The sequence below is a fragment of the Accipiter gentilis genome, chromosome 6 (genome assembly GCF_929443795.1).
Source record: "Accipiter gentilis chromosome 6, bAccGen1.1, whole genome shotgun sequence".
Lineage (NCBI taxonomy): Eukaryota > Metazoa > Chordata > Aves > Accipitriformes > Accipitridae > Astur > Astur gentilis.
The window spans coordinates 42,184,409-42,209,927 of record NC_064885.1 but is presented as its reverse complement, the minus strand read 5'-3'; the positions used below and the strand labels follow the sequence as shown (position 1 = coordinate 42,209,927).

Genomic DNA, 25,519 nt, shown 5'->3' with positions numbered 1-25,519 from the left:
AATACTTGTTTTGCTTTGTTTTCTATTCTTTGTTTTTTCTGTTTAATGCAAACATGCTCAGCACAGCATGTAGCTCAGGACTGGATGTGCATGGAAAAAACCAGAACTGATCAGCAATAAATACCTTAAGGTCTTTATTGGGCTTTGGCCTAGGAACTAAACCACCTTTCCCATCACCTACAAATACAACACCTCTCATTAACACTGAGACACAGAGAGCCAGCCTGAAGTACTGCGGTACCACTTCGACACCAACCTGAAGGGCAGTCAGTCTCAGACAGTACCTTTGCAAGCGTGGAATCCATTCCACTGTTTTCTCTCACGTTTGCAATGGTGAATGGTTGCACGCACCAAGCTTTTTTAAGCAGCTGAGTGAATTTGCTGCCTCTGCTGTACTTCCAACCAGCCCAAGAATATAAGAGCAAGATCGAGCTGAGACCCTGCGCTCTGCATCACCACTGGACTGGTCTTCAAAAATTGCTTACGTTGCATTACAAATCTGAGCCAGGTTTCATAAATTTAACATTAAACACTTGCCATTAGTGATATTTTGGGCTCAATTCTGGAACTAGTAAGTGCCTTCTCCACGTCAATGGAAGGGGAAGGTGTTCACTTTGCCACATGTCAGTACACCAGAGTACTGCAGAGCTTCAAATGAGCTACAACAAAACTGTTGTTTTATTTAGCAGTCAAGTTAATCAATGGAGATCACCTAATGCATCATCTGTTAGACACATTAAAAAAAAACAACCAAAACCTTTATTTTTTTTATTAAGATATTTCTGAACTATATAAAAAAGTGCCATATATAATGATTTACAAAACAGAAGAAATTTGCCAGATATACAGCTATTTAACATTTTAATGGTAACATTTGAAAGATGCATATTATACAATGTCAATTATGAATAGCCTGCTCACGTATTTATAATGCAAAGGGCTTCTGCAAAGAACAACTAACATATGCAGCTACTTTCACATGGAAAACAAAGAAAAATATATCTTGATGAAATAACGCAAATGTAAAAACAGTATTTTCAAGTCAAGTGCTTTGGGCAGAAAAAATAGGTGGATTTTAAATTAATATGGTATTTTAACCTTAAGGAAGCTCTGAATATCCTTATCAATTATATGTGTTAGATTCTACAAAACCAACCAACGACACCTTTTGTTACTTCATACAACATTCAAAGCACATTCCATAGTATTTTAAACAATTTACATTATCTCAGAAAATAGCCTTTATTGCTAAATAGTTTGCTACAGTGACAAACCTGTGTCGCTGAAGTAATCTGAAATCATCTATTAAAGAACTTACTAGTACTTACGTACAGGCAGAAATATGTATTACCGTAACTAAGTGAAATATTCTTTTGTACTTTATAGGTGCAAGCTCCTTTTTAAATTTTCAACACTTAAGAGTCTGGTCAATTTGTTTTAGGGCAATTTAAATAAGTCTTTTCAGAGGTCCCTGAGGTCGCAGAAATAACCAGACTACGTAACTAGGTGCCTAAACAGGGAAATCAGTACTTAATTAGAGGCAACCAAGGTTAACTAATTTTAATGGCAATGAAAAGTTAAGCACCACTAATGGAAAGACAGTTAGTTTCCCTTTTTTCTCATACATGTATTATGGACTACAATGTAGGTACTCACTGGAGCTAGGGCATCAGAATATAACCCCAACTCAAAATGAGACTACAGTAAATAAATAATTCTGCCTGTCATCCGACAGTTAACAAGAACTACAGCAATTCTCACTCCTGTTCCCCACAAAATGTTTGCTGTGGCTTTTTTTATTCAAGTTTGTCAAAATATACCACTATAAAATATTCAAGAAGCACTTATTAAGGTGACCAAAAGGACAGTTACTGCTGTACAGTTACACTAGCTCTCACTGTGGGACTGGCTGCTGCTCGTTCTCTTTCTTTAGTGATTTCCATCTCTATTTTGGCTTTGATTTTATTCCAATCAACTTCCAGCTGTAAGAACAGAAAAGCAAGTATGCAGAGGTCAACTAACATTATATAGAGAGGTCAAACAGATAGCTATTCACTAACAGGACAATTTGAAGTTACAATTACGAAGTGACCATATCAATCATTATATAGCTCTTCATATATAAGTGACAACTTATACTAACGGATTGTATGAAGGCACAGTTGAGTTCTAACAAACTGAGTTTTCCACCTTTAAAATAAAACAAGCTTGATCTATTTTAACAAATACTAATACATCTCATTGTGTCTGGCAAAACCCCAATAAAACACAAAAATCTCTTGGATCAACTTGCATCTAATTTCAATGTAATGACATCTGTGTCCTATTACTGAGACTATAGCCCTTTATCAATAATACATGCAGTGATGTCTTTTGATTGCACCTAAAGTCCACCAAGTAAACTGATAGCATATAACACTAGTTATCTGATATAACAGAAATCAGATTTCTGCTTGAAATTTGTCTTCTACATCAATAAATGTTTTAGTTTTATCTTGGCATTTCTCCAGCTGCAGAGAATCATCATTTTCTGGCTGTATTCTATTTCAGTGAAACCTCAGATAATAGATATAGTACAGTATCCATGGTACAGAGGGTACAACAGTTGTCTGTCTTTCCCAGAATGCTTGACAAGAAAAAAAAATAGATCATGGTGCATTTGATGACTATAAAAACATGTCCAAAAACTGGGCAAAAATGTAATTGCGAACTTCAGTTTTATTGCTGAAGAATTAAGACTGTCGAAGATGGGATGGGAAAAAAATCTCAACTGCTGCACAGGGAATTTTCAGAGTAGCTGTTACTCTGTTAACTAAGTCATGAAATAACAAGGAAGATTCTCTGTGAGGGAAGATGTAACTGCAATACCCACATTCTCATGTGAAAAGGTTAATACCTCAATTCAGTATGCATTTACTGGGTCCAGGTGCTTTGTATCTGATGACTGAAATCTTTATGGAGCTTTAAGAAAGAATGTGTTTGCTTTAACAGATGTCACACAGATGCTAAACATGCCACATATACAGCTAATTCTGCCATCCAGCCCAGAGAGCTACGTGCCAGTGAAGCCAACCACCCTTGCCAGTGACACCTAGTAACTGCCAAGATATGGATTCTCAGTATACATATTAGGGTCATAATACCTTATATATAAAGACAAGAGATATAACAACTAAGCACATTGTTTAGATTCTGCATCTGATTGCAGATCAGTGCTCTCAGCTGCAGTACAGAAGAGGTAGAAACTCCTTCCTTACGCTTGAAGGAGCTTTAGGTGGTGAGAGGGAAACTGAGACCCCCTTTTTTTTCCCCTGAGAAGGAACAGCAGCACAAAATGTCGCTTTTCTCTTCGATGCCCTGAACGTTTCCTTCTAACTGTGCTATATGAGTCTGACAGGCTGAATTAAGAATTTAGTTACCAGTGTGGCTAAGAGCTTAAAATCCACTTCAGTAAGGAGGTCCTCTCCTAGCTTCAGAGCCATCAGAAAAGACCTCCAGAACATGGATGGGGAAAAGGATTTCTTTACTCCCGAAATCTTCTGTAGTCTGAGGCCTAATTTTCAAGACTGAATGTAAGGTGAAACAGGCTCCACTCACATCACTCTGCTCACACCTTGTCACTGACAAGGTGTTATTGCTTAGGAACCCTTCCAGAAACTACAGCTTTCTTGGTGACTTAAAGACAAGACAGTATTATCTAAAAAAGTCTATTTCAGAAGCATCAAGGGATTAACATGATTTCTGCTTAATAATGGATTTAAAGTATGTAGGTGACATACTTCCAGCATAGCAGCCGAAATTGCTGCATGGTAAGAGTGCTTGGAATCTGTTCTGTTATTTTTCTATACTTTCTAGGTAAAGTACTGCACAATGGTTCCTTGCAGGGCTAGATACTGTGCAGACTTTTATTCTTGTTTAGGAAATGAAACAGCCTTGGAAGTGCTAAAAGCTAATGACTTTAGAAATTGAGCTTTATTGAAAGTATAATGGGCACTATCCAATTAAAGGACCTGAGCTAACAACTCGGATGTATTTCCTGATCCATCAGCTACAGTGGATGAAAGGATCCAACACAGTCAAAGTACATGTCTCTTTTCATAGTTTCACTCTCAGAAAGCTTAGGAACAGCGAAGGGAAGAGCAGGAAGGACCTAAGGGCTGCTCAATGAAAGTGCTGAGGTGCACACGTGGGTGCCTCTCAAAGGAAATGTGCAGAAGTACTCCAGTGGCACCTAAGATACTTCTAGCTTATGAACTGTAAGACCTGTCCTCGGTCTTTAGGACCTGTGAAAGGCTAATAAATTGAAATGACCTACTGATGATGGAGAGGGTTTCTGGAGGTTTGATGAAATTGTATATTTAGCTATTTATCATATTTGGCAGAACGGTTTGTAGTTCACTCTTAATATATGTCTGGATACCTTCAGGCTCTGTTATTGTTGCTATCCATAAAATTACATAAAAATGTTGAAGACTTGTAAGAGGTACACATTCAACCGTACTAAGGTCTAGCTCCCTGTTTATAGAAAGCAACTGTGCCTTCATTTGTATAATCCTTGCCAGATACTAAATATATACATTCCATACCTGTGCCTTCAAATAAAACACATGCACAACTATTACTAGCCAAGTAGCCACACATCAAGCTATGAACTTGTACTGAGATGTAAAATCCCAAGATTTGTGTCCACATTTGAACTGAAGAAGGAAAATGTAAAAGCAATTCCCTCCCCACCCTCCCAAACTGGCTACAAAGAGCAGGCTGGACAAAAGCTGTAGGAATAATTCTGAGTAATACTTACACCTTCGGCATATTGCAAAAATCTTTTGTTTGTTTCTTTTTTACCAAAGTCCTCTAGGAACTTTTGTCGATAAGCCAGGACTGTGTCAACATGTGTCTTGTGCTTTACCGCTAGTTCTAGGGCCCTGGAATAAAACAGAAATGTGCTTGTCAGGCTATATAAATGCTCTGGCACAACTACAATCACCATGGTTTTGCAAAACAATAAGCTGAAAAGCGTTTGGGCTGCAGGCAAAGATTCCTAATCTATAGTGCCAAGCAGTTTTACATTACTATCAGTCACAGGAGGTTAAAAGTAGCCAGTGAAGGAGACTGTCTATTTTCATAATGCATGCTATAAAAAAATATCCAACAATTATTTCTGTTGACAACCTCATCACATCATTGGAGTTTGACAATGGGAGTCTTTTTTATTTCAAGGAAACAAACCAGAATGGTTAGAGTTTAGCACTCTCAGTATAAAAGGGCAAAAGTAATAATTTTAAACAACTTTATTACAGTCAGGAATTGCTTCTGAATAGCGTCATAACATACATTTATGGCGTATGCTACACAGCATTTACGAATATTCCATAGGTGGGAAAGATTAGTCATTGGATTAGTATAATTGAGTACTCTTGTGTCTGTTTCTTCTCAATGGCATAAGGAATACTTTGATAGACACAGTTTTTAGATGATACATATTAGGCAACATAATAAAAAACACAGATATGTGGGGGAAAAACAACTTTTTACCCAGTGACAGAAATATAATAGCAGAGAAGTTAGAAGTAAATGGCCTCTGTTAGATTCTGTTAGAAAACGTGGGGTTTTGTTTAAAGGAGAAATTCCTACTTTGTTTTCCCAGGCCTAATTCATATTTCATCCACCTACACAGTGCTGGGAGTCTGAATAACCACGTATCTATTTTTAGCAACAAGACATTTCAAAACAGCCTTAATTCTTTGAGGGTCACATACAGTTTGAGGTATCGCTTAGGTCTTTTCTGTGTTAACAATAATGAAAAAGCAAAGTGTTATTTAAAAATGCTTCCAAGCATGTTTTGGACTTCTATCACAGAATACTTGTACCTTCTAAATATAACTGAAAAAAAGTTATTCTTTGGTTATTGTCAGGATATGATTTACTTCATCTTTTTACAGCTCTGGGCAATTCCAGATAGGAAATTAGTCAGCTAAGTATCTGCAATAAAATGACTGATCTAAACTTACAGGTTACCTCAGCAAGACTGCTTATAAACATATTGTCTTTGAAGAAATACTACCTATCCCAATTGTAAAGATTAATGTTGACTTGAATTGCTTGATAAATTAGGCCTGTTTGAAGAAGCAGGGTTTCAGCTTCTTGGGTGTTTCCACTGAACAGCAGGATATGAGCCATCCTTGACTCTTTTGATGGAAGGTCTTTGATGGAATTGATATACTGAACTTTGTCAATCTGTTAACGAGATGTAAAAGAATTAAATTAAGGAAAATTAATAAAATTAGCTTTGCAACAATAACTGGAAATAAACAACACCATTCTCTTACCTCACCAATTGATGCATAGGCAATTTCTGCTGTAGCCATGTCTTTGTTGGCAACCGCCATAGCAGCTAAACATGCCCACATAGTTTGATCCTGAAATTTAAGGATTTTAAGAAATTTAATTTAATAAGAAATAAATAAGAAATTTAATTTGATTTAAAAAAATGCAACTCCTAAAACTTCAAATATTTATTATCATGCTAAAAATGACTTCTCAAAAGAAGTATACAAGTCCTGAAAACAATGTATTGTTATTGTTGTACAAACACAACATTTCTCTCATGGTCTAAGTCTATTATTAGAAAGTCACTACTTAATTATTTCTCCTTCATTATAAAAACATTGATGTTGTGATCACCTGAGACTGACAGCGTGGCTGAATGAATCGCTAGTTTTCAGCATCTCAGACAGTAACGAACTCTTGCCATAGTATCACTTTACGACCTCATCATTAGTGTCCCTGTCATTACTTGTGGAACTATGCTGGAAACCAAAGCTCTGGTTGTGGTTAAAAACAAGTGCTTTAACCTGGCTCATCTCACTGGCTTCACAAATAACTGTACTGGAACCATGATGCTGACAATAACAATAACTGCACGTTTATCATAAACGTACTACAAATACAGAGAGAAAGGAAAAAAAAAATTACTTTGTAGACAATGAGCCTGCTGAAAAGCAAGAGCGAGCTTCAGAAGTTCTGTCTCCTTTGTGATATTTTCAGTCCAATTTGTGTTTAGAATTAAGAATCAGAAAAACTTAGTAGTAATAATAATATTACACCCTTGTTTTCTATTTTAAATTTTCATAACTTTTGCCTTTTTTTTTTTTTTTTTTTTTTTTTTAAGAAAACCTTAAGGAAACCCCACTAACTCAGAAAAACACTTAGGAAGATCCTGACATTTTGGTATCTTCTCAAGTCTGACAACATTATGACAAAGATATACTACTAAAACACATTAGTTAACATAGTTTAGGCCACCACATCTGAAAACTAGTTCAGACAGGAAAAATATAATTTTGAATGCACTTGTTGGTCCACATCCACTCTAGGAATTAGGTGGGGTTTAATATTTTTGTTAAATATGTTCAATAACAAATTTGAAAATAAACACCTTGTAACGTGGATAGGTTTTTAGAAGCAGCATAGCATTACTATTGATTTACATAAGAATAAACAGCTACACCAAGTATGCTCTAAACACGTTACCGTGCCCTGTCTTACAATTGCTTTTGTATTAAACAAAACTGGTAAGACCCACTAAAGCCAATGAAATACAGTAATTTAGCCTAATGCTGTGGTTTCACTATCACCATCTCCACATCTGCCCACGTGTTCCTACTCTTTACCATGATTCAGGACAAGATTAACGTTCCTGCTGGTAGCCCATAATTTTGGAGAATTAAAATTGTTCAGAGAATCAAATGCACATAAAATCTTTGTTATGTTCTCTTCCCACTTCCCTATTATTTAGAAAGTTAGGTGATAAAATGCTGAAAGCTTAGCCTGAAATTATGCAAGAGACCAAGTTTCTAGGAGTTTTTCACCAACAGGTCTTGCTGTTCTCTCTTTCCTCAGAAAGATGGTCCATTTTCTTATTACTGACTAGAAATACTTTGAACTGTCTGCCTAGGTTGCCAAAATCAACAAAATAGCCCCGGATCCCCACGAAGAGTTTAGGGATCGTGAAAGATAAACAAAGTACTCAACCCAAAGCCAGCTGTGATGGCTCTCTGTTTACGTTGGTGTAAGGGTATTCCAGGTCACTCCTCAGCCCAAACACCACAAATTGTGAAATAGAAAGGATATTCACACCATCTAGTTTAGGCCAGTTTAGATTACCTTCTATCAAGGACAAAAACTTTCTTTTGTAATCAATGGAAAGAAGTCTTCAAAGACTGAAACCTAGGTACCTAACTTACATGCTTAAAACCAGATGATGCGAATACTCTTCAGACTGAAAAATCAAGAGCCTGTTACAGCTTTTCTTGAGAAAAGGCCTTCTTCACTTGTTGACAGATAGGGACTAATGAGGAAGAGCTTATAAAAAAAGGACAGTGAAATAACATGATACCTATCTTGGCATTTCATAAAAAAAGCACCAAAAATGTTAAACATTTTTCTTTTTAAGTATGATTAAACTCATTGAATCCCTCTACCTTTAAGAATGAAGAGGATGAAAGAAAAGTTTGACAAAAAAAATCCTTGAATTAGAAAACCTTCATATTAATCAGAAAGAAACAGTATTATGAATATTACCACCTGATACAGATGTTTTATTTTTGAAGATGACACATTTAGATTACTCAAAAAAGTTAACATAATTCTGTATTTGAAATCCTAGTTCCCACTGCCAAATACTGGAATAAAAGCCTAGTATTAAAGGGGTAACAATCAAAATAAAAATCATTATACAACCCAACTTATCTGGATGTATTATTGATTTAATAATGCAAATACAAAAATATTTGAAATACACGTTCAAGGTCATGATAATCATATGAAAGTGCTAAACTCTCCTCTAGGAGTAAATGGGGGAAAGAAAGAAGGGTTTGGGGGGATTTTTGTTTGTCTGTTTTAAAGACTGCCAGACTCACCTCATCTGTTGCTGTTGCCTGAATACATACACAAAAGAAAGCAAAGGAAAAAAAAACAAAAACAAGTGAAATAAAATATGAAAAAAATACCAGGCAACTGTATGTGGCAATACAGATAATTTTTAATTGATTAAGGCCTAGTCCTAAAAATGTAAGCTTATTACTAACTTCTGTGAGAACCGGTATTCAATTCATCTGGACTTTGGTGTGAATAAAACTAAGAATTTTTACTATGTATAATGAAAATTATGAAACTATTTATACATTTATTATGTAATTAGGAAAAATGTGTTATTTTTCATGACCACCCCAAAAATAATCACCAACCAAGCAGAATAGAAACGACATGTAGCATCTGATATGCAATTATTATTATTAAAGTAATACTTGAAAACATAAATTCTACATTCCCAGTAACTAGCATTTACCTTAACAAAGCGACACAATCTGACAGCATCTTCCCATTTAGAACTACTAACATATTCATGAAGAATCGCAGGATAAGGTGAAATATTAAGGTGAATAAGTGAACCATCTGCTCTTCTAATTGTTATTTGGTTTCCTACAAAATGTACAATCTGGGGATTTTTGCTAAATTCACTGGGTAGAGAAAGAAAAGTAAGTTAATATTCACTTTCTTACTGAAAAGAACATTAAGAATCTAAAGAAAACTTCGTTTCAAAATTGCAACGTGATTATACCTCATTTTCAGAGCATATAAAAATGTAAGCATCTAGTTATTCTACAGTGATATCCAACAGGTAGTTGTAATGTTCTCTAAAAATAAAATGATAGTTATGCACATTCACTGGTGGTAAGGCAAATGCAGACTGGGTATCTGTGCAAAAATTTTCAAATACATTTTTCAGTAAAAAATATTTGCGCTCCCATAACTCTTAGAATGAAATAATGAATTCAGGTATTCTTTGTGAAGAATTTCATATCACAAAGCATACAGGCTGAAGTAAACACGTAAAGTAAACATGCTAAGCTAGAAATAATATTATCTGTGACCCAGTATCTTGATACTTTTAATTTCCAACAGATACTTTAAAGAGATCTTTTTGTTTGTTTGTTTTTTTGCAAATAACTAAGGCAATATTTCAAGAGATATGATTAAAATTTTGCTTTTGCGTCAAGACGCTATTCTACTTCTAAACCGTGCATCGTCATTTCAACTCTGAACTTTATGATATACCTTATAAAACACTTTTTTCTTAATTTCCTAATCAAGAAGTAGTAACATGAAAAGGATTTTAGAAGTTGCAACCCTGGCTTCTACTTCAACTGCGAAAATTAACATAATTCTTTAAGGAATGAGTAAACTAGTTAAAATACATAAAAATACTATTTTGATCAAAAAGGATATATTACCTTGCATCTTTTTCATACAGAGTTTTTGGCAAAAGATCTTTATCCACATAGACTGTGTTGGGGTAGTACCACACTGTAAACCGGGTATCTTGAATTCCACAAAGAATGTTAGATGTGTCATTCCAAGCCAAAGTTTGAACCATCGTCCCTTAATTTAAAGATAACAGAATAATATGCATTTTCACAAGAAACTTCAAAATAATGGTACACTTCTAAAACTGTAGCAAAAGGGTAATTATCAGTCATTCTTAGTTCCTTTTATAAGGACTGGTTTTAGCCCCCTAGTTTATAAGGTCACATCTTACAAACTTTCAGCCAAAGTCAGTTCTCTCTTTCTGAAAGTAAGTTATGTTCAGAATAATGGTTTTTGGACTTAGTTTTGAGACTAGACATCAAAATTAACACAACGGTCAGACTGCACCTTTGTACTTACTGCATGACACGCCTGTGTACAGCATTTAAACTTTTAGTTAAAAATATTATGAACCTAAGACGTTGAATTTGCAAGAAGATGGTCTGAAAGATTCTGTATCACATAATTCTGAGGAATACACCCTTCTCCAATATCGTCTTACCTGCTTGCTCTGGAATACAGTAACAAGTGCATAAATGTTAACAACTGCTTTACATGTAACTGGTAGAAAAGTTAACAGAATTTAGATAAAATGTGCTAAAATTGTTTCTACCCCTATCTTACAAAAGCCACAGGACTATTTCTAATGTTTTTTTCAAGTCCAATTTCAATTAAAAAGGAAAATTTTGTCTCTTGTACTAGATAAGAGTCTATTTGCCTGCTAGTGTGTAGTTAAAACGTTATTTTGAATTTTTCTTACCTATTTTGACAATCTTCTGTTCTTTTCCAAACCGTTTAACTGAAGTAATGTGAAGATCTCTGTTCTTATCAATAAAAGCTATTTTTCTTTCACTTGTAAGTCCTTTCTGGTCCAAAGCAATCTCCACAATTTCCGTCTGAAAAGGAAAAAGAAAAGATCTGATTTTTATTTTGGAGATTCCTATCACAGAAAGCATGTGATATTCAAACAAATGAATGCTTTACTAAAAACAAGGCAAAAAACTCATGAAAAACTGGATCGTGAAGACACTTTATGTGTGTCCTCTCTGTTGAATGAAGCATTATATAAATTAATTTCATGAAGATTAAAACAAAACTGCAACAGAGAAGAGTTGGCAGTTTAGGAATTTACCACAAAACTACAGAAATACAAGCATCAGTCCCAAAGCAAAAGCTGCCTAAAAGATGAATGTTTATTCCTCTCTCCAAAGAATCTGCCTAATTTTGCTTTTGTTGTATACCAGAAGAGTGAAGAAAAGTAAAATGCAGTTCAGGCAGTCATTTTTGAAGTAAAAACATTAAAAGCTCAAACTGAAGACAAACAACTTTTCTTCAACATTAACGACAGGTCGGCACTAATAAAAGGTGCTTTGGAGTACATGCAAAAGAAACTCAGTTGATCAGTTTTACTGTATAACTAAACTATTTACCTGTAGTTTCAAACTTTTATGCGCATGGGAAACACACGCCAGTAACTGAACACAACCTACAGTATATCCCTTTGTACACCAACACTGCATAAAGAATCTGATTTTTGTTATTTCTTAAGAGTCAGTCAGAGTTGTCAAGCTCCTTTCCATTAAGATTGTAAACCTTTAATAGGTCATTAGGCCCATTATTGAGGAAACCCATTATTGATTTCTAATTCCAAAGTATAATAAAAAAGAGACATTATATCCTTCACCCTACCTTATGGGATAGAGGCTTTCCATCACCCAATGGCTTTCCAGATAAAGCTTCAAATATGTAGATAACTGAAGAAATAAAATTAATTATATAGTTTGTTAGTTAAAAGCAACAGTTCTTCATAGACTTTTCAAGCAGTTCCATTCATTTTCAGAGCATAATTTACTGCAAGTGGATACTTGTGACTGTGTGTTAGATTTACCAGTGGCTTTCACATTCTGGTGAAAAAAGAATCTTGTGGGGAAAAAAAATCAGTGGGGAAACCGTCATAGGCTGCTGAGCTTAGGAATAGTCTCATTTGGCAATTGGAGTGATCTGTGAAAATTCTCAAATACCATTATTTTCAGAACATTGATAGCCATTGAAACATGATATTATGGACTGATACAGAATGGAGAAAACTAATGTTTTACTTCCTATCACAGGTCAAATGGTTATTTGCCAAAATGACACCGAGTTCCATCTGATGCAAGTTTGTACCCTGCAATCTGAATAAATTAACGTTACCAAGATAGATTGGTAATCTAACTGATAGGTTTACTGAATCTTAACCCACAATTTTGATGAATATGAAAATTTAGGAAGGGATATCACTGACTGATATATTTTCCTAAAGAAATTAGTATCAGATATATAGAAAGCTGTCCTTTGAATTATTGGGTAAAACATTCTTCAGAAGCATTGTCTATTTTGTTAATAATCTGCTCTATTTAAAATTCTTGATACAGCGGTCCCTAGGCATATTTTCTTCCAGGACGGTGTAGGGTTTCTGCTTGTCATGATGATACAGTTAATGACAATATATTAATAACAGGCTTCCTGAAAAAGTATCTGCTTTACCCAGATATACTTGAAGTGTAGAAATAATTCTTGATATCTTTACCAAAAGTCCATCTGTTCCACTTTCTCCCTGCCTCACCCTCAAAAGAAAAAGAAAACAAAAAAAAACCTCCAAAAACCCCCACCTACATCATCTGTATTTCTGGAATATCCAGTGAAGACTCAAATTTGCAACTTGCCTAAAAATAAAGTTTCTCTTTCTTTCTGTCTGTCTCTATATATATCCGTGTATGCGTGAGTGTGTGACGCACACAGATCCATATGTGTTCAAAAACTATTCATACATACTTTATATATAGTCTGTGAATATACACGTGAATTCAGACAGCTGTAGGTAGAGTATTCAAACCTAGAGAAAACAGTAACATTATAAGAAACCCCAGCTGTAATTTAAAGCACATGATTCTGCGCTCGTGGAAAACACAGATGTGACAGAAACATTTCAGATGTTCAGTAACACATCCCACCTGCAGTTTCAACATATTACCTGTAAGTGTACAATATAAGATGAACGTGCACGTTCATTCCAAAGGATGGCGATGTTAACATGTTAATCCTGCTGTGCGTTTCTTTCGCTAGGACACAGGATGTTGGTTTGAGGTCAATGGTTATACAGGCAGAATTAAAAAAAAACAAAAACCAACCTGTAAGAGCAGGTGTTCAGAAAGCATTGGCTGAGTTTGCAGAGGAGGAAAAGAAAGGGTTTTGCACAAGTGCTGCTCTTGGCAGCTGGCTAAATATACAAAAAAACCCTAGTAGTTCCTGAGAAGTACTATTTTTCTCACATTTAAGCATGAAATTTATTTTGATCTAGCTATACAAGCCAATTTTACTGCTACTATACTAGTTATAGGAAGTGATATTAAGAGAGTTTTAAAGAAAACCACTGTACCCAATTGACAAGTAAAATTGGTTAACTTTTCATTAATCTACAATGCTTACTAAGGTATTTCAGAAAATATGTTTGGGGTTGGTTTTTTGGGGGGAGGGGAGTTTGTTCCCACCCCCCATCTGGAAAAACTCCGTATCACCTTACAATCATTTAGAACCTAAAATATACTTTTTTTACATGCATAAATCAAAAATATAAACAAAGGGCATTCTCTCACTTTGAACTTTCCGAGAAAAAGACCACCTACTGTATGTCTTTTAACACACGTGTTCTATTATCACGGAATAACTGCTCCTAGGGTCAGCAGTTCCCTTTTGAGAATAGGCTCACCTCCCTCTTCCAGCTTCATTAGAGACTGAGGAAGGACTGTAAGCGCAGAGGTACCAATCTTTTTTCTAGATTACTGAAAGAGGAATAACATCCAAGTAACAAAGCACAGCAAGTTGTATCTCTATTTCAGAGTAAATTAGCTGGTAGAGGCTCCATGCTATGACGTGTAAACTGCTTCCCGTATCAAACTCAGCTATCTTAGATATTTATATAATGCAGTGCATTATGAAAAACAGACCTGCCCTCAAAATAGGGCAAAGAAAAAAACCGCTTCTGTTGGGGTGAGTCAAGAAGAATAAACAGGCCTAGATAAGCCACGGTTTCCTGTGCCAAGAATCTGTTTTCCCATGTGCTGGCATATTATAAGGCTTTTTACCACTACTAGTGGGGCTTATATGTAAAAAAGAAAAAAAAACCCAAAACACCCCTACTCATTGCCCTGATGGAAGCTCCTATTAACAGGATCGTTTGGAGAGCTTATCTTGAAAACACAGCCAGAAACCCAGCCTCTCTAAATTACAGTTTTGATGAAGATTAGCCTATGTGCAGAACTGGCTGACATTTTCAGGACACTAATAGAATGGTTGGGAGATGGAGATGCTCTTCAGCCCATTCGGGAAGATGGGCAGGAGAATGGGGCAAGAGAGTGAGTTTACCATCAAAATCTTTAATATGCAGATAGACAGCAGTCAATATTTATGGATGAATTTTCTATATAACCTCAATTTATTTAAAATACTTCTATTGTTTTTATTCCAACTGCATCAAGGTATCAATATGGCAATAAAGTCTCTGTGTTATACATATTAAGTAATATAAAACCAAACATACATACACTTGTGTAATATAAATATAGACACACATACAGAATAGAAGAGAAAAGATCAGAAATAAAATACAACTTTTCACTTATCCATTTTTTTTTTTTTTTTTTTTGCAAACTAGGGCTTCCTTCTGAATAATTTACACTGAAATATATTTTTGCTGATTAAAATCCATTTTAATTATTACACAGCTATTTTAGATGTTTTTAATGTCTTGGTGCTTGAGAATAATATTTTCTGAAGTATTTTTCCTTAAAAATGAAACACACATTACAGTTATATTACTACTCTTAAAAATAATTATTCAAAATGAAAGAAAGTATTTGTTCTCACACAAAAGATAAGGATGTACAAGAAAAAAAAAAAATTGTACGTAGTAGCAAAACCACTTTGTAACAAGGAAGTGAGAAAAACCTTGCCTAATTCTTTTGCTTGGGGAGGGATATTTTAAGGGATCATTACAAAGGTTTTCTTCATTCACCAAGTAATTTAAGTTGCAGGTTATATGCTGAGAAAACTACCAAGCAATCAGTACTAAAGGGCTAACTCCTGAAAGGTTTTTTTCTGTGGCAAAAAGAACATAAATATGGTGTTTCCTTGATGCAACAAATTCTAAAATTCTGAAAGTCTTTAAAGTGTAATCATTAAGTCGAGGATAACAGAGTTACAGATAATAGATCGAGTTAGTGTCAGTTGGAACCACGGGCAGGAAGTTTTCACTGTTTCAATCTGCAATAACAGCACCTCCTGTGCACAGTTGTTCCCACTGGTAATCCCCTTACTGGCCATATCGCAGGAGAAATATAGCTACAGATAGCACTGCAGCCCTCTATTGTAATATTTGTATGGCCTATAAATGGCACAGTTATGAAGTCAAAAGTCATAGTGCCATGGGTTTTCCAGCAATGGAAGTGTCTGTCTCCAGCAGACACTTTAAACTGTTGCACAGGCAAACTTACACATTTGCATCAAGAGACAGAACAAAGGCAAAAAGCTGACTGACAAAAAGATATTCCTGTACCACTCATTAATGCAAAAATTTACCTGAAGCTCATTTGGCCACGTTGTGTTTTAGAACTATGGTGCTTTTGATGCCAAACCACAAAATTTAAGAGCATAAAAATCTTCAGGAACACTGAGACAGAATATCACAGCCTCGTAACTACGGTCAGATCAGCTGCACACAAACTTACATGCTGTAGAGATACAACCCCCCAAAAAGCTAAAGCAAAGAACATCCAAGAACTAAAATTAATCACAGTTAATGTATTGGTAGCTTCTAAGAGCAGCAATCAAGCAGAAAAAGTTGCTGAGGTACTTTAGAAAATCACATGTCAGAGAGTGAAAACCTACTGTTCCAAGTATTTACTGCAAATATTTCATGGTTCTCTGATGCATTACACACAGCTGGAAATTCAGAGACATATATAATTCTCTTTATGTTTTTTAATCAAAGTTAAGCAAACCCCATCATTTTAATTAATTTGCATAATAAATATTACCTTTAATTTATATCATAAATTGTTCATGCTTCATGCTTTCTTTTTTACCATAACTATGCTATGTAAAGTTAAATGCAAAGGTGCTGAAAACCTCATAATGAATTATTAGCAAACATGGAATTATTAGAACCAAGAACTTACCCTTTTCATCAGCTTTGTCTTTTACTGCTAGAGTATCATTACTCAGAGATACTGTCTGGGCATTTAAAATGTCTGTTCTCATTCCTGGAAATTTTGGAGAGGAAATTAATCTTCCTTCATATGAATATAAATAAAGTCCTCCACCATCTACAAGAAGAAAATGCCTACAAAAAAATCCCCAAGAAACCCACAACAAAAAAGTAAATCACTAAGTAATACAGAAAAGCATGATGACAGTTTCAACAATTTGAAGGTAATTGCCTTATATCCCACAATTGTTTTCAGTTAAACTACATAATTTCTAAGACTTACATTTCAAAGTTGATATTCTGGAAGTTCTATATGGAAGATTTCAGTTTTAATGTGAATGTTTTTATTTTTCCATGAGAAATACTTATGATCTCGAATCACTATGATTTTATCTGTTAAAGATGTTACAAGAGTTAAATCTTACAACTCCTGATGACACAGCCCACAGCTGCAGATGGTAGTCCCCACACATCACCCCATGAGACAATGCTGTGTGTACATATGTGAGAAACAGCTTTAATGTTTACAGCTAGCTTTGAAATAGTATTACCTGTATCATTTTCTTCAGTACGACTAGATTAGAACGTAAAGCAAATAGAAGACACTTTTAATGAAGTGTTCACCATCTATTATGGTGTAGGACTTCAGTGAAAAACAACTTATTTGCAGGAACACACTGCAAACTTTTATACAGAACACAAATAGCTCTACATAACAATAACTGTTTGGTAAGTACAGTATCTATAGTTCATAGACACAAAACACATCCATAAATATTTTAAGTGCTACCAATCGCTGGCACCAAATGAATCAGTCTGTTTGCACATATATCTGTCAAGGTAGAGTGGTTTTACCAAAACCTTAGGTTCATTCCTGTGGATCACCTACGTTGCCAAAGATCTGTGCCATGTTTTCAAAATTTACTTTTAAATCAGCAGCACAAAACTCCAAATTTAAAAACTGATCTTCAAAATCCCGTCCACTTGCTTACCCATTCTCTACTGCAGTGTCTTTGTAGACTACGACATAAGTGTTTTTAATCTGGGACACTCAAAATTGCAGTGAGCATTGTTCTGCACTTTGCTGAAATAGTTGTCCAACAATATCTGTCCACAAGAATTAGGACTATAATCAAAACTCAAGATTTTTTACTTCTGCTCCTATTCTTAGTCCTTTGAAAGACTTTCTACAAAAGCACACATAAAGATCTCTTTGACAAATGATTTTCAGGAAATACAGATTCAAGTTTTTTTTAAACTGAGAAAAATTAGTAATTTCTTGCAAATAAATACAAATATGCGAGAAAAAATGAAACTATTTCTTTTTATTTGGCATACCTGGCAATGTTTTTAATAAAAATTGGAGACCAAAGATAATTTATGTAATACATAATCCAGTTCAAAAACGCAATATAAAATGTCAAAACCCCTGGATGTTAGCATCATGTCAGAAGATGTACTTTCTTCCATAAATAAGATTATAAACATACAAAATGTAGAAAAAGATTCATTACCACCATCACAGACCTATGGCAAATATACCAGCTAAGCCTTTACATGCTACTTAACAATACTGTATACTTTTTGTCTATTTCTAATATTTCAGTATGTGCTTTTGTTAGATAACAAAGTGTTAGGAAATGTGTGTTCATATCTAATAGGGAGCATTACAAGAACTAGGTTACCTTTCCGCTTGTAGAATCAAACTAACCGTTCCTTCCTTCAGGTCAAAGATCAGTGGTGTATTCCAGTTCTTTGTACTGAAAGAAAAGGTTCATCATGTGTTAAAACCGCTAATCTTCACATATCATTGCAAATACGAAGCTGAATTCACTAAGGAAAGCATACACATTTTAATCATCTAACATTCCTAAAAAGGGAGGTTTTCAAAAGGAAAACATCATTTAGGAAGCCAAGTAACACTGATAACCATGCAGTATGATCCAGTAACACTTCTGCCTTCATTTTTGCATCCCTTTGCACTAGTAACAGCTGACCTAGGAGTCTTAGTAAACAGCAAAATCATATTTATGAGACAAACACATTTTAAAAATATTTCTGAATTGTGGTTCAACTTTTTTTACAGTGATCTGGAGGTAGGATAGAGTCCCTCTCTTGTGTGCCTTATTACAGGCTGCATTACTGTTCAGCATTAGTCATCTCGCTGAACAGATAAGTGCCTCTAGGAGTAAACTTTAAATTCCAGCATATGAAACAGAGTATCATGTTCTTAAAACATGATGCAGGATTGAATCATTCCTATTCTATTCCAAAATAATGGCACGCCAGAAGCAGTATCCAAAAAGGAGTCCCTACATGGAGGCACAAATACCCTTGCATCCATTCCTGCTGCCTCTACATGAAAAGAAAGCCTGCCAAATTTTTGTAGCAAAATGAGCAGGCAGTCATGGCACCAGCAAGAAGCTGAAAGAAAGGATGACAGAGGGAGGGCAAATATACTCCAATACATTTTGTTGTAGATGATGCTAGGTGCCATAGAATATTTGGCTAAAGAAAAAAAAAACAACCAAGAAACCACCGTACTTCAAATAAACTTTCTACTAATCTCTTACAACCATTAGATAAATTTGAGAAACCTTCATGAATTTGTATTACTTACGAAAACACATAACACTGAAGAGAAGTTGAAACAACCAAATGCCCGTAGTTCAAAGAGGCTTTAATAACTCTGTCACGGAATTCCAACAAATCTACTGCATCATTAATAACATTGTGCACCTAATCAAAAGAAAATTTTTGCTGAATAAAACAACAATAATTGAAATGAAAACGTAACTAGTGAAATATATTCTCATAATAAGTACATGCTGATACTATTATGCCCTTAGCAGAACGTAGTCACATGGGAACAGACATTTTCGCAGCACTGGTGAAAACTTAAACTCAAAGGTTCTATAAACTCTGCATAAACAATGAATAATTACTGAGGAGCTGGACGGAGTTCCTTAAAAGAAAGGAGCAATTAATGGATACTTGGAATACATAAGGTATAAGTGCAATATTATACATGAGGTTGAGAAAAGTATCTGAGATCAAGGATGTTTGAAAGCTCCCATTTTAAGACTCAGTGTTCAGTTGTTGATTATTTAAACATTTGAAATCTAATACTTTAGCAATCCCACCATGATCCCATCAAAACAATTCAGCAATATCCAAGAGTTGGATAAAGGTATGTTATCTAGATGGTGAATAGCTCCAGCATATATTTTAATGCTACCACACTCTGAAGTAAGAGAAATTTAGGGGATGGCCTTGCTAAACAGGCTGTGCCTTTGCCATTTCTATGATAATTTTCTCAGATGACAATGTTTCAAGAAAATCACAGTTTGTCGGTAATCCACATAGATTTTTGAGCTCAAAGATTTCAGGTGGCTAAAGTCTAAGGCAATATCTTATGACAGGGGTTTTCTTGTTTGCTTGTTTGGTGGGGTTTTTTTTGTTGGGTTTTTTGGGGGCTTTTTTTTTTTTTAAGATGTCACCATTCTGAGGATGGTAACTTCTGTTTGATTTTCTCCATTATGCAGCCAATTGCAAAACAAGGACTGAACTCAATTATTATGAAAGCCTAGAAACCATTTCCAAAGACATATTAACTGCTATGTCCACCACAGTGATATGTCCATAATTAACTCGGCTATTGTAGTACTCAGAAAAAAAGAATGCATCTAGAACTTTTTTGTAGGCGATCTTTTCCTCCATAAATATATAGGAATAAAATAAAATCACTATAAAATAATAAAATAAAAAATTAGTCCCGAATCAGGGTTAGCTATACTTCCTCAGTTGTTTGCATATTCAAACACCCTGGAGATTATTCGCAGACCCCATCTGTTACGAGTCGATGTCTGGGAATGAAAGAAGAAATATGAATTTTTACCTGCTAATTTGTCTTCTGTGTTCCCAGACACTGACTCATGTTATCCCACCCACCAGACCAAATTGTAATACAGCATTTCTGTTGTTACAACTTTTCCCAATTACATATTTAACATTGAAAGAATCAAGACCAAAAAACATTTAAGGGCCTAATTAGGAATTTAGGAACTTGACTTCGATATTGAAAATATTGGCCCGGTGTCCAATACCAAATGTGTAATTTGGAAAATTTGTAAGAATGGAAATCTTATATTATCCCAGTGTTCAGAGAGTGAATGTTGTGAGTCAGTGTCTGGGAACACAGAGGACAAATTAGAAGGTAAAAATTCGTATTTTTGTATTAATTCCCAGATATTTGGTAACCTAAATGTGGATTCAGGCCAAGATTTTTCAAAAGAAGGATCCTAAACTTAAGCTCCAGAAACCACATGTAGGGGCCTGTTTCATTTCCAGCAGTGCTGAGACTTGGCAGCTCCCACCGAGGTCAATGCCTATTGCTCAGTACTCAGCTGGAAGCACCATGCAGGTACCTGATGTATGTTACATGATATATGACAAATTTCTGTAGCTTTGGAAGATCTGAATCTAAGCTGTAATACAATATGTGGTGCAGAAAAGCACATTATGACTCTTTATAGTTATAGTCAGCAACAAATTTATCTGGAAATGCCCTAAGACAGCAACATTCGTCATAGCTTCATTAACAGGGATGCAGTAAACCTTACTAAAGCATTAGCTATTACAAAGTGTATCAGTGCCTCCAAGAACTCATGAATGCAGATAAGGTAAAGAAAGCTCCTCTATATTTTCTACATTTAATTATGGAGGTTCACCTTTGCTGACAATTACTGTAATACTATTTAATATGATGCTTTGGTTTTGGCCAATGTATTTGTAGTTTTCTGCAGAAACATTTTCATTACACTTGAAATTATCTCTCTCCTGTAAGCACCCTCTCACAGCTAATTTCACATGCTCTTCAAGCGAGCTTTGCATTTTTCTGGAGAATAAAGTACTGCTGCGTTATGTAATTCTGGTCCGTATGGTAGTATAGTTCGGTTTACATGGATCTGATCTTCTGTACAACTGATAATTATTTACAACATTTGCTAACTCTGGCCATTTTATGATCTTAAACATTTTCAGTCATATATACACAGAAAAAAAAGGATAATGTTTTGTCAAGGTTTAAAAATTCCCATTTTGTATTAAAAAAAGCCCTAGAAAGCTAGTAATCAGAATGCACAGCTCTGAACTGTGAAGATTACCTCCATGGTTCTCCTCTTAATTAACGTTATTTCAAAGTTCTTCCACTCCCAGCGTTGCTCCACGACATGGGCAAAAATGACATGTCCATTTCCACATGCTCCAGCTAGTTGAGTGCCATCGATAGACCAAGCAATATTAAATATGCTGCCAGTGTTTGGCTTCTCTAAAGCATAAGACCACTTGCAGAAAGAGAGAAAAGAATTCTTAAATTTTTTTGGTACTTTCTGGAAATGATTTATTGTAATAAATAGATTTGCAGGGTTATAATTTTTTAAGAAACATCATTGAACTAACTTTTTATTACAGCTTGAATAAGCAAGCCAAAGAGATTAAATGTCTTAAGTCAGGTTCTTGAAAAACAGGGATGCAAAAAGGGAAACCATCAGGTACGGCAGAAATGAAAAATCTCACAATGCCTGAAGTACATTAGCTAAAAGTTATCTACTCACAATACATTTAAGGTGTACTTAGTCATTCATAAATCTAGGCAATCACTACATAAAAATTAAGTGAATGTGCTTGGAAACAACTATACTGGTTACACGGGTGCAACAGGCGATAGTCTTAAGTGTGATGCATTCAGTTCATGCTGCAGTGACAACAGTTCCTGAACATAGAAACAGCAAGGCCTGGGCAAAATCAGTCAGTATAAACAAGGCACTCCTATCCCGGGATACAGAGAATTGCAAAGTTCTTGTGTTGCTTTTCCCTGTGCTTCCAGCATAAGGGACAGCAGTGGATTACGAAAAGCTCCAAAAGCAATGCCTGTATACTGTTCTCCTAGTAACACAAAAAAGAAGCATGATACCTTGCCTACCTTTTTCTCTAGTCTCTGTTGTTACTGTACAGGGGAAGGATGTATTAAAAATTTCCAGTTGCTATGCTTGCAACAACAACAAAAATCTGCACTTACTGCAATCAAAGTGACATCTAGTCTGGCTTTGGAGAGAACCAGAAACGATAGGTCTGCGTGTTATGTTCATTTTAGACTAATTAATAAGTGGTCACAGAGGAGCATCACAGTTTAATGTCGTGGAGGCACAAGTCAAATGTTTCATGTTTCAGAATCTGCTTATCAAAATAAGCAGTATACCTGCTTTCCTATGCAGCTACAAATTCAAATAATAGGCAAAATGGCATCATTGTCCATCTTCCTGCTAAATGGAGTTTGCGAGGTGGAAAGGCTCACTTGGACCTAACAAATACATTTCTGTGGTACTGCCGCCAACATCTTCCCTCATCTCTTACTACTAGTTTACATCATCTATGTCTATTAAAATATAGTTAGCAGTTCAGTTTGTTGGTTTTTAAACAGAGGCCCCAAATTATTGGGACAGCAGGAAGCTGTGAAAGCAGCAGTGACTGGAAGCTTGCAGTGCAGTACGGATCAGAGACCAGGAGACACGCTGCTCTGCCCAAGCAGCCAGCCAGCCTCGGGCAAACAACACCAGAGATTAAACAGCAGTTTGTGACCTGTAGGCTGGCTGCTAGAAGATGCTGTTAATAAAAAAATAAGGGAGTAAGCTACATTTATCATTTTAATTCCTTGCCTGCGCCTGCACAGGGCACATTGCCCCCCATCCTGCCCACGCGGCTCCATGGAATCGCCTGTTCCAGTGCAACGGGGATGCACAGCCAGAGCATGCGCTTTAATGAAACAGCACATGATTTCCTATCCTTTGACACCCCCCACATTTTCATTTTCTCTGTTAGCATTGCAAAGAATAAAATTATAAATCCCCCTAGCACAAAGAACAAAGAAGGGCTATTAAAACTAGCATTTGCTTTCTTCCTTCTGATCCATAGCATGAACGTAGTTCCGAGAGAAGCTTACATTTAGTACTAAACCTAATTTGTTCCTTTTCAATATTTAGATTTCCTTCAGTAAAGAACTTTATTCTTAAATTCCCCCAGCCTTATGCAGGAGGCTCCTCTGAAGTTTAGCTGGATCCTTATTGATACATTCTTGTAAAAAAACAAAAGAATTTTCAGACCATGACACTTGTTTTCTATTCCTTGCATCTCAGAAATACAGTTCATACAAACCATCCTGAATCCCTGAACAAGCGCTTCCCTGAAAGAGGATGACAAAAAATGAAACAACCTTTTTATGGACTTTTAGGAAGACATTAAACCAGGTTTTAGAACAAGAAGCAAATCTCAACTATTGCCTCTTCAGAACTGTGTAATAGAATGTTTTAAAAAAGCAACTGAAGAACTACCTGAATACCCAAATACATTTGAAATCTTAAGAATCAAATCAGTAAGAAGAAACATGTGATACAAGTTAAATGTAGACATTGGATTCTCATGACTTTTGGATACATGATATTATACCAAAGGGGAGACAGTTGGAAGAAAATACTCACCTAATGTTTCTAACACATTTCATATTCTGATTTCTTTTGCAGTACACATAAAACCCAAGAAATACTAAGTCTTTCACACAAAGTCTTCATATGATTTATATGAAATGAAATCACAAAAAATACAGTAAAATAAAGGTGTCAGACTTAAATGTTCAATAGCAAGGAAACACAATGGTATGAAATTCAACCTCCCAGTTGTGCTAATGATTTGCAGAATACTATGTAAGATGACCTACTGAGTTAAGGCCCTTTTACTGCCTACGCGCATAAGGGTGAGCGAAAGACAATGTCAGCACTGACTGAATTTCCAATTTCAAGCACTCAATTTCAAGGCTTCAGCTTCCATGCCTCTTGGCTGACAGACACGCCATTCACTGCCTATACGACCCGCAGTTGCGGAAGGCAATTGCAATTTTGGGGGAAAAGTCCATAACCTACTCTTCTGTCTCAACGGGATGAATTCTGTATGAAACACTCCATAGTAATTAAGAGCACAATATTTAACTATATCCGACATCCTTATATGGCAAATGAGTAAGCTCTTGAGGTTGTAGGACTAATGACTGTAACAAGCACACTCAGAGAATGCTCTAAATGCTCTACAGCTGAGACATATTTTTCACAGCTGGCCAGATGTGATCTATCTGACAACAGTTTGAAGTAGTACCATTTCAAAACTGAATATCGGGATCCTCCCAACAGACAAATCTGTTTCTAAGGTCATTTCTCTTAGATCAAGAATCTACCCATCAGTCAGAACAAATAATAAAAGGGCATCAAGCCATCAACTAAGAACCAGTTTAAGGAGCTTGAAGAATGTGGCTTTGGTGCTACTTTTTTAAGCATAGCAGATACACTGCAGCTCTGAGAGGATACATTTCCAAAACTACTTTTTTTTTTTAATCCAGAAGTCTTTTTTTTCAGGTAGTTGAAATACTCAGTAAAATATTTCCAGAGTACAACATAATTTTTTCAACAAAATATGTAAAGCAATTACAGAGTTTTATTTTCCAGTTATTTTTGAAAGCTCTTGGTATAATTCAGACCACTCCAATGATTCATACTCCCTGCAGATGTCTGGTACATTTATCATGTACACAAAATGTTATAATAAAAATAATTTAGCTCTCCATTTGTAAGATAGGAACAATTTTTAAAAACCAAAATACACTGAGTTAAAAAAAAAGGTATGAATGCAATTATATGAATGACTGTATGAACGTTGTTCTAACATTAGCTGCAATATTACACTTTGATATTACTGTTTGGCTTATACTTTTCCTGTGCCATAATTAATTTTTCTTTGAATTCAATGAATTCTCTCAAGAACAAAACCAGTAGCTATAAAAGTTTCATTATATTAAATAAATAC

At 35.4% G+C, this 25,519-nt stretch overlaps 1 protein-coding gene across 4 annotated transcripts in view; it reads right to left on the bottom strand.

Moving 5' to 3' along the window:
• Window positions 1-250: 250 nt before the first annotated feature.
• The window catches only part of IFT80 (intraflagellar transport 80), a 53,509-nt gene continuing 28,240 nt past the window's right edge, over window positions 251-25,519 (bottom strand). For 3 of the 4 annotated variants that reach the window (XM_049802610.1, XM_049802613.1, XM_049802612.1), the window contains 13 exons: window positions 21,778-21,957; window positions 19,233-19,351; window positions 18,298-18,372; window positions 16,584-16,747; window positions 12,058-12,122; window positions 11,129-11,264; window positions 10,296-10,443; window positions 9,350-9,521; window positions 8,922-8,939; window positions 6,330-6,419; window positions 6,065-6,237; window positions 4,802-4,925; window positions 251-1,982 (listed from right to left, as the gene is read on the bottom strand). In XM_049802610.1, the coding sequence (XP_049658567.1) occupies window positions 1,869-1,982; window positions 4,802-4,925; window positions 6,065-6,237; window positions 6,330-6,419; window positions 8,922-8,939; window positions 9,350-9,521; window positions 10,296-10,443; window positions 11,129-11,264; window positions 12,058-12,122; window positions 16,584-16,747; window positions 18,298-18,372; window positions 19,233-19,351; window positions 21,778-21,957 (1,578 nt within the window). In that variant the 3' untranslated portion in view covers window positions 251-1,868. The remainder of the gene's footprint in view (window positions 1,983-4,801; window positions 4,926-6,064; window positions 6,238-6,329; window positions 6,420-8,921; window positions 8,940-9,349; window positions 9,522-10,295; window positions 10,444-11,128; window positions 11,265-12,057; window positions 12,123-16,583; window positions 16,748-18,297; window positions 18,373-19,232; window positions 19,352-21,777; window positions 21,958-25,519) is intronic. The other variant, XM_049802611.1, reaches the window with a different exon arrangement.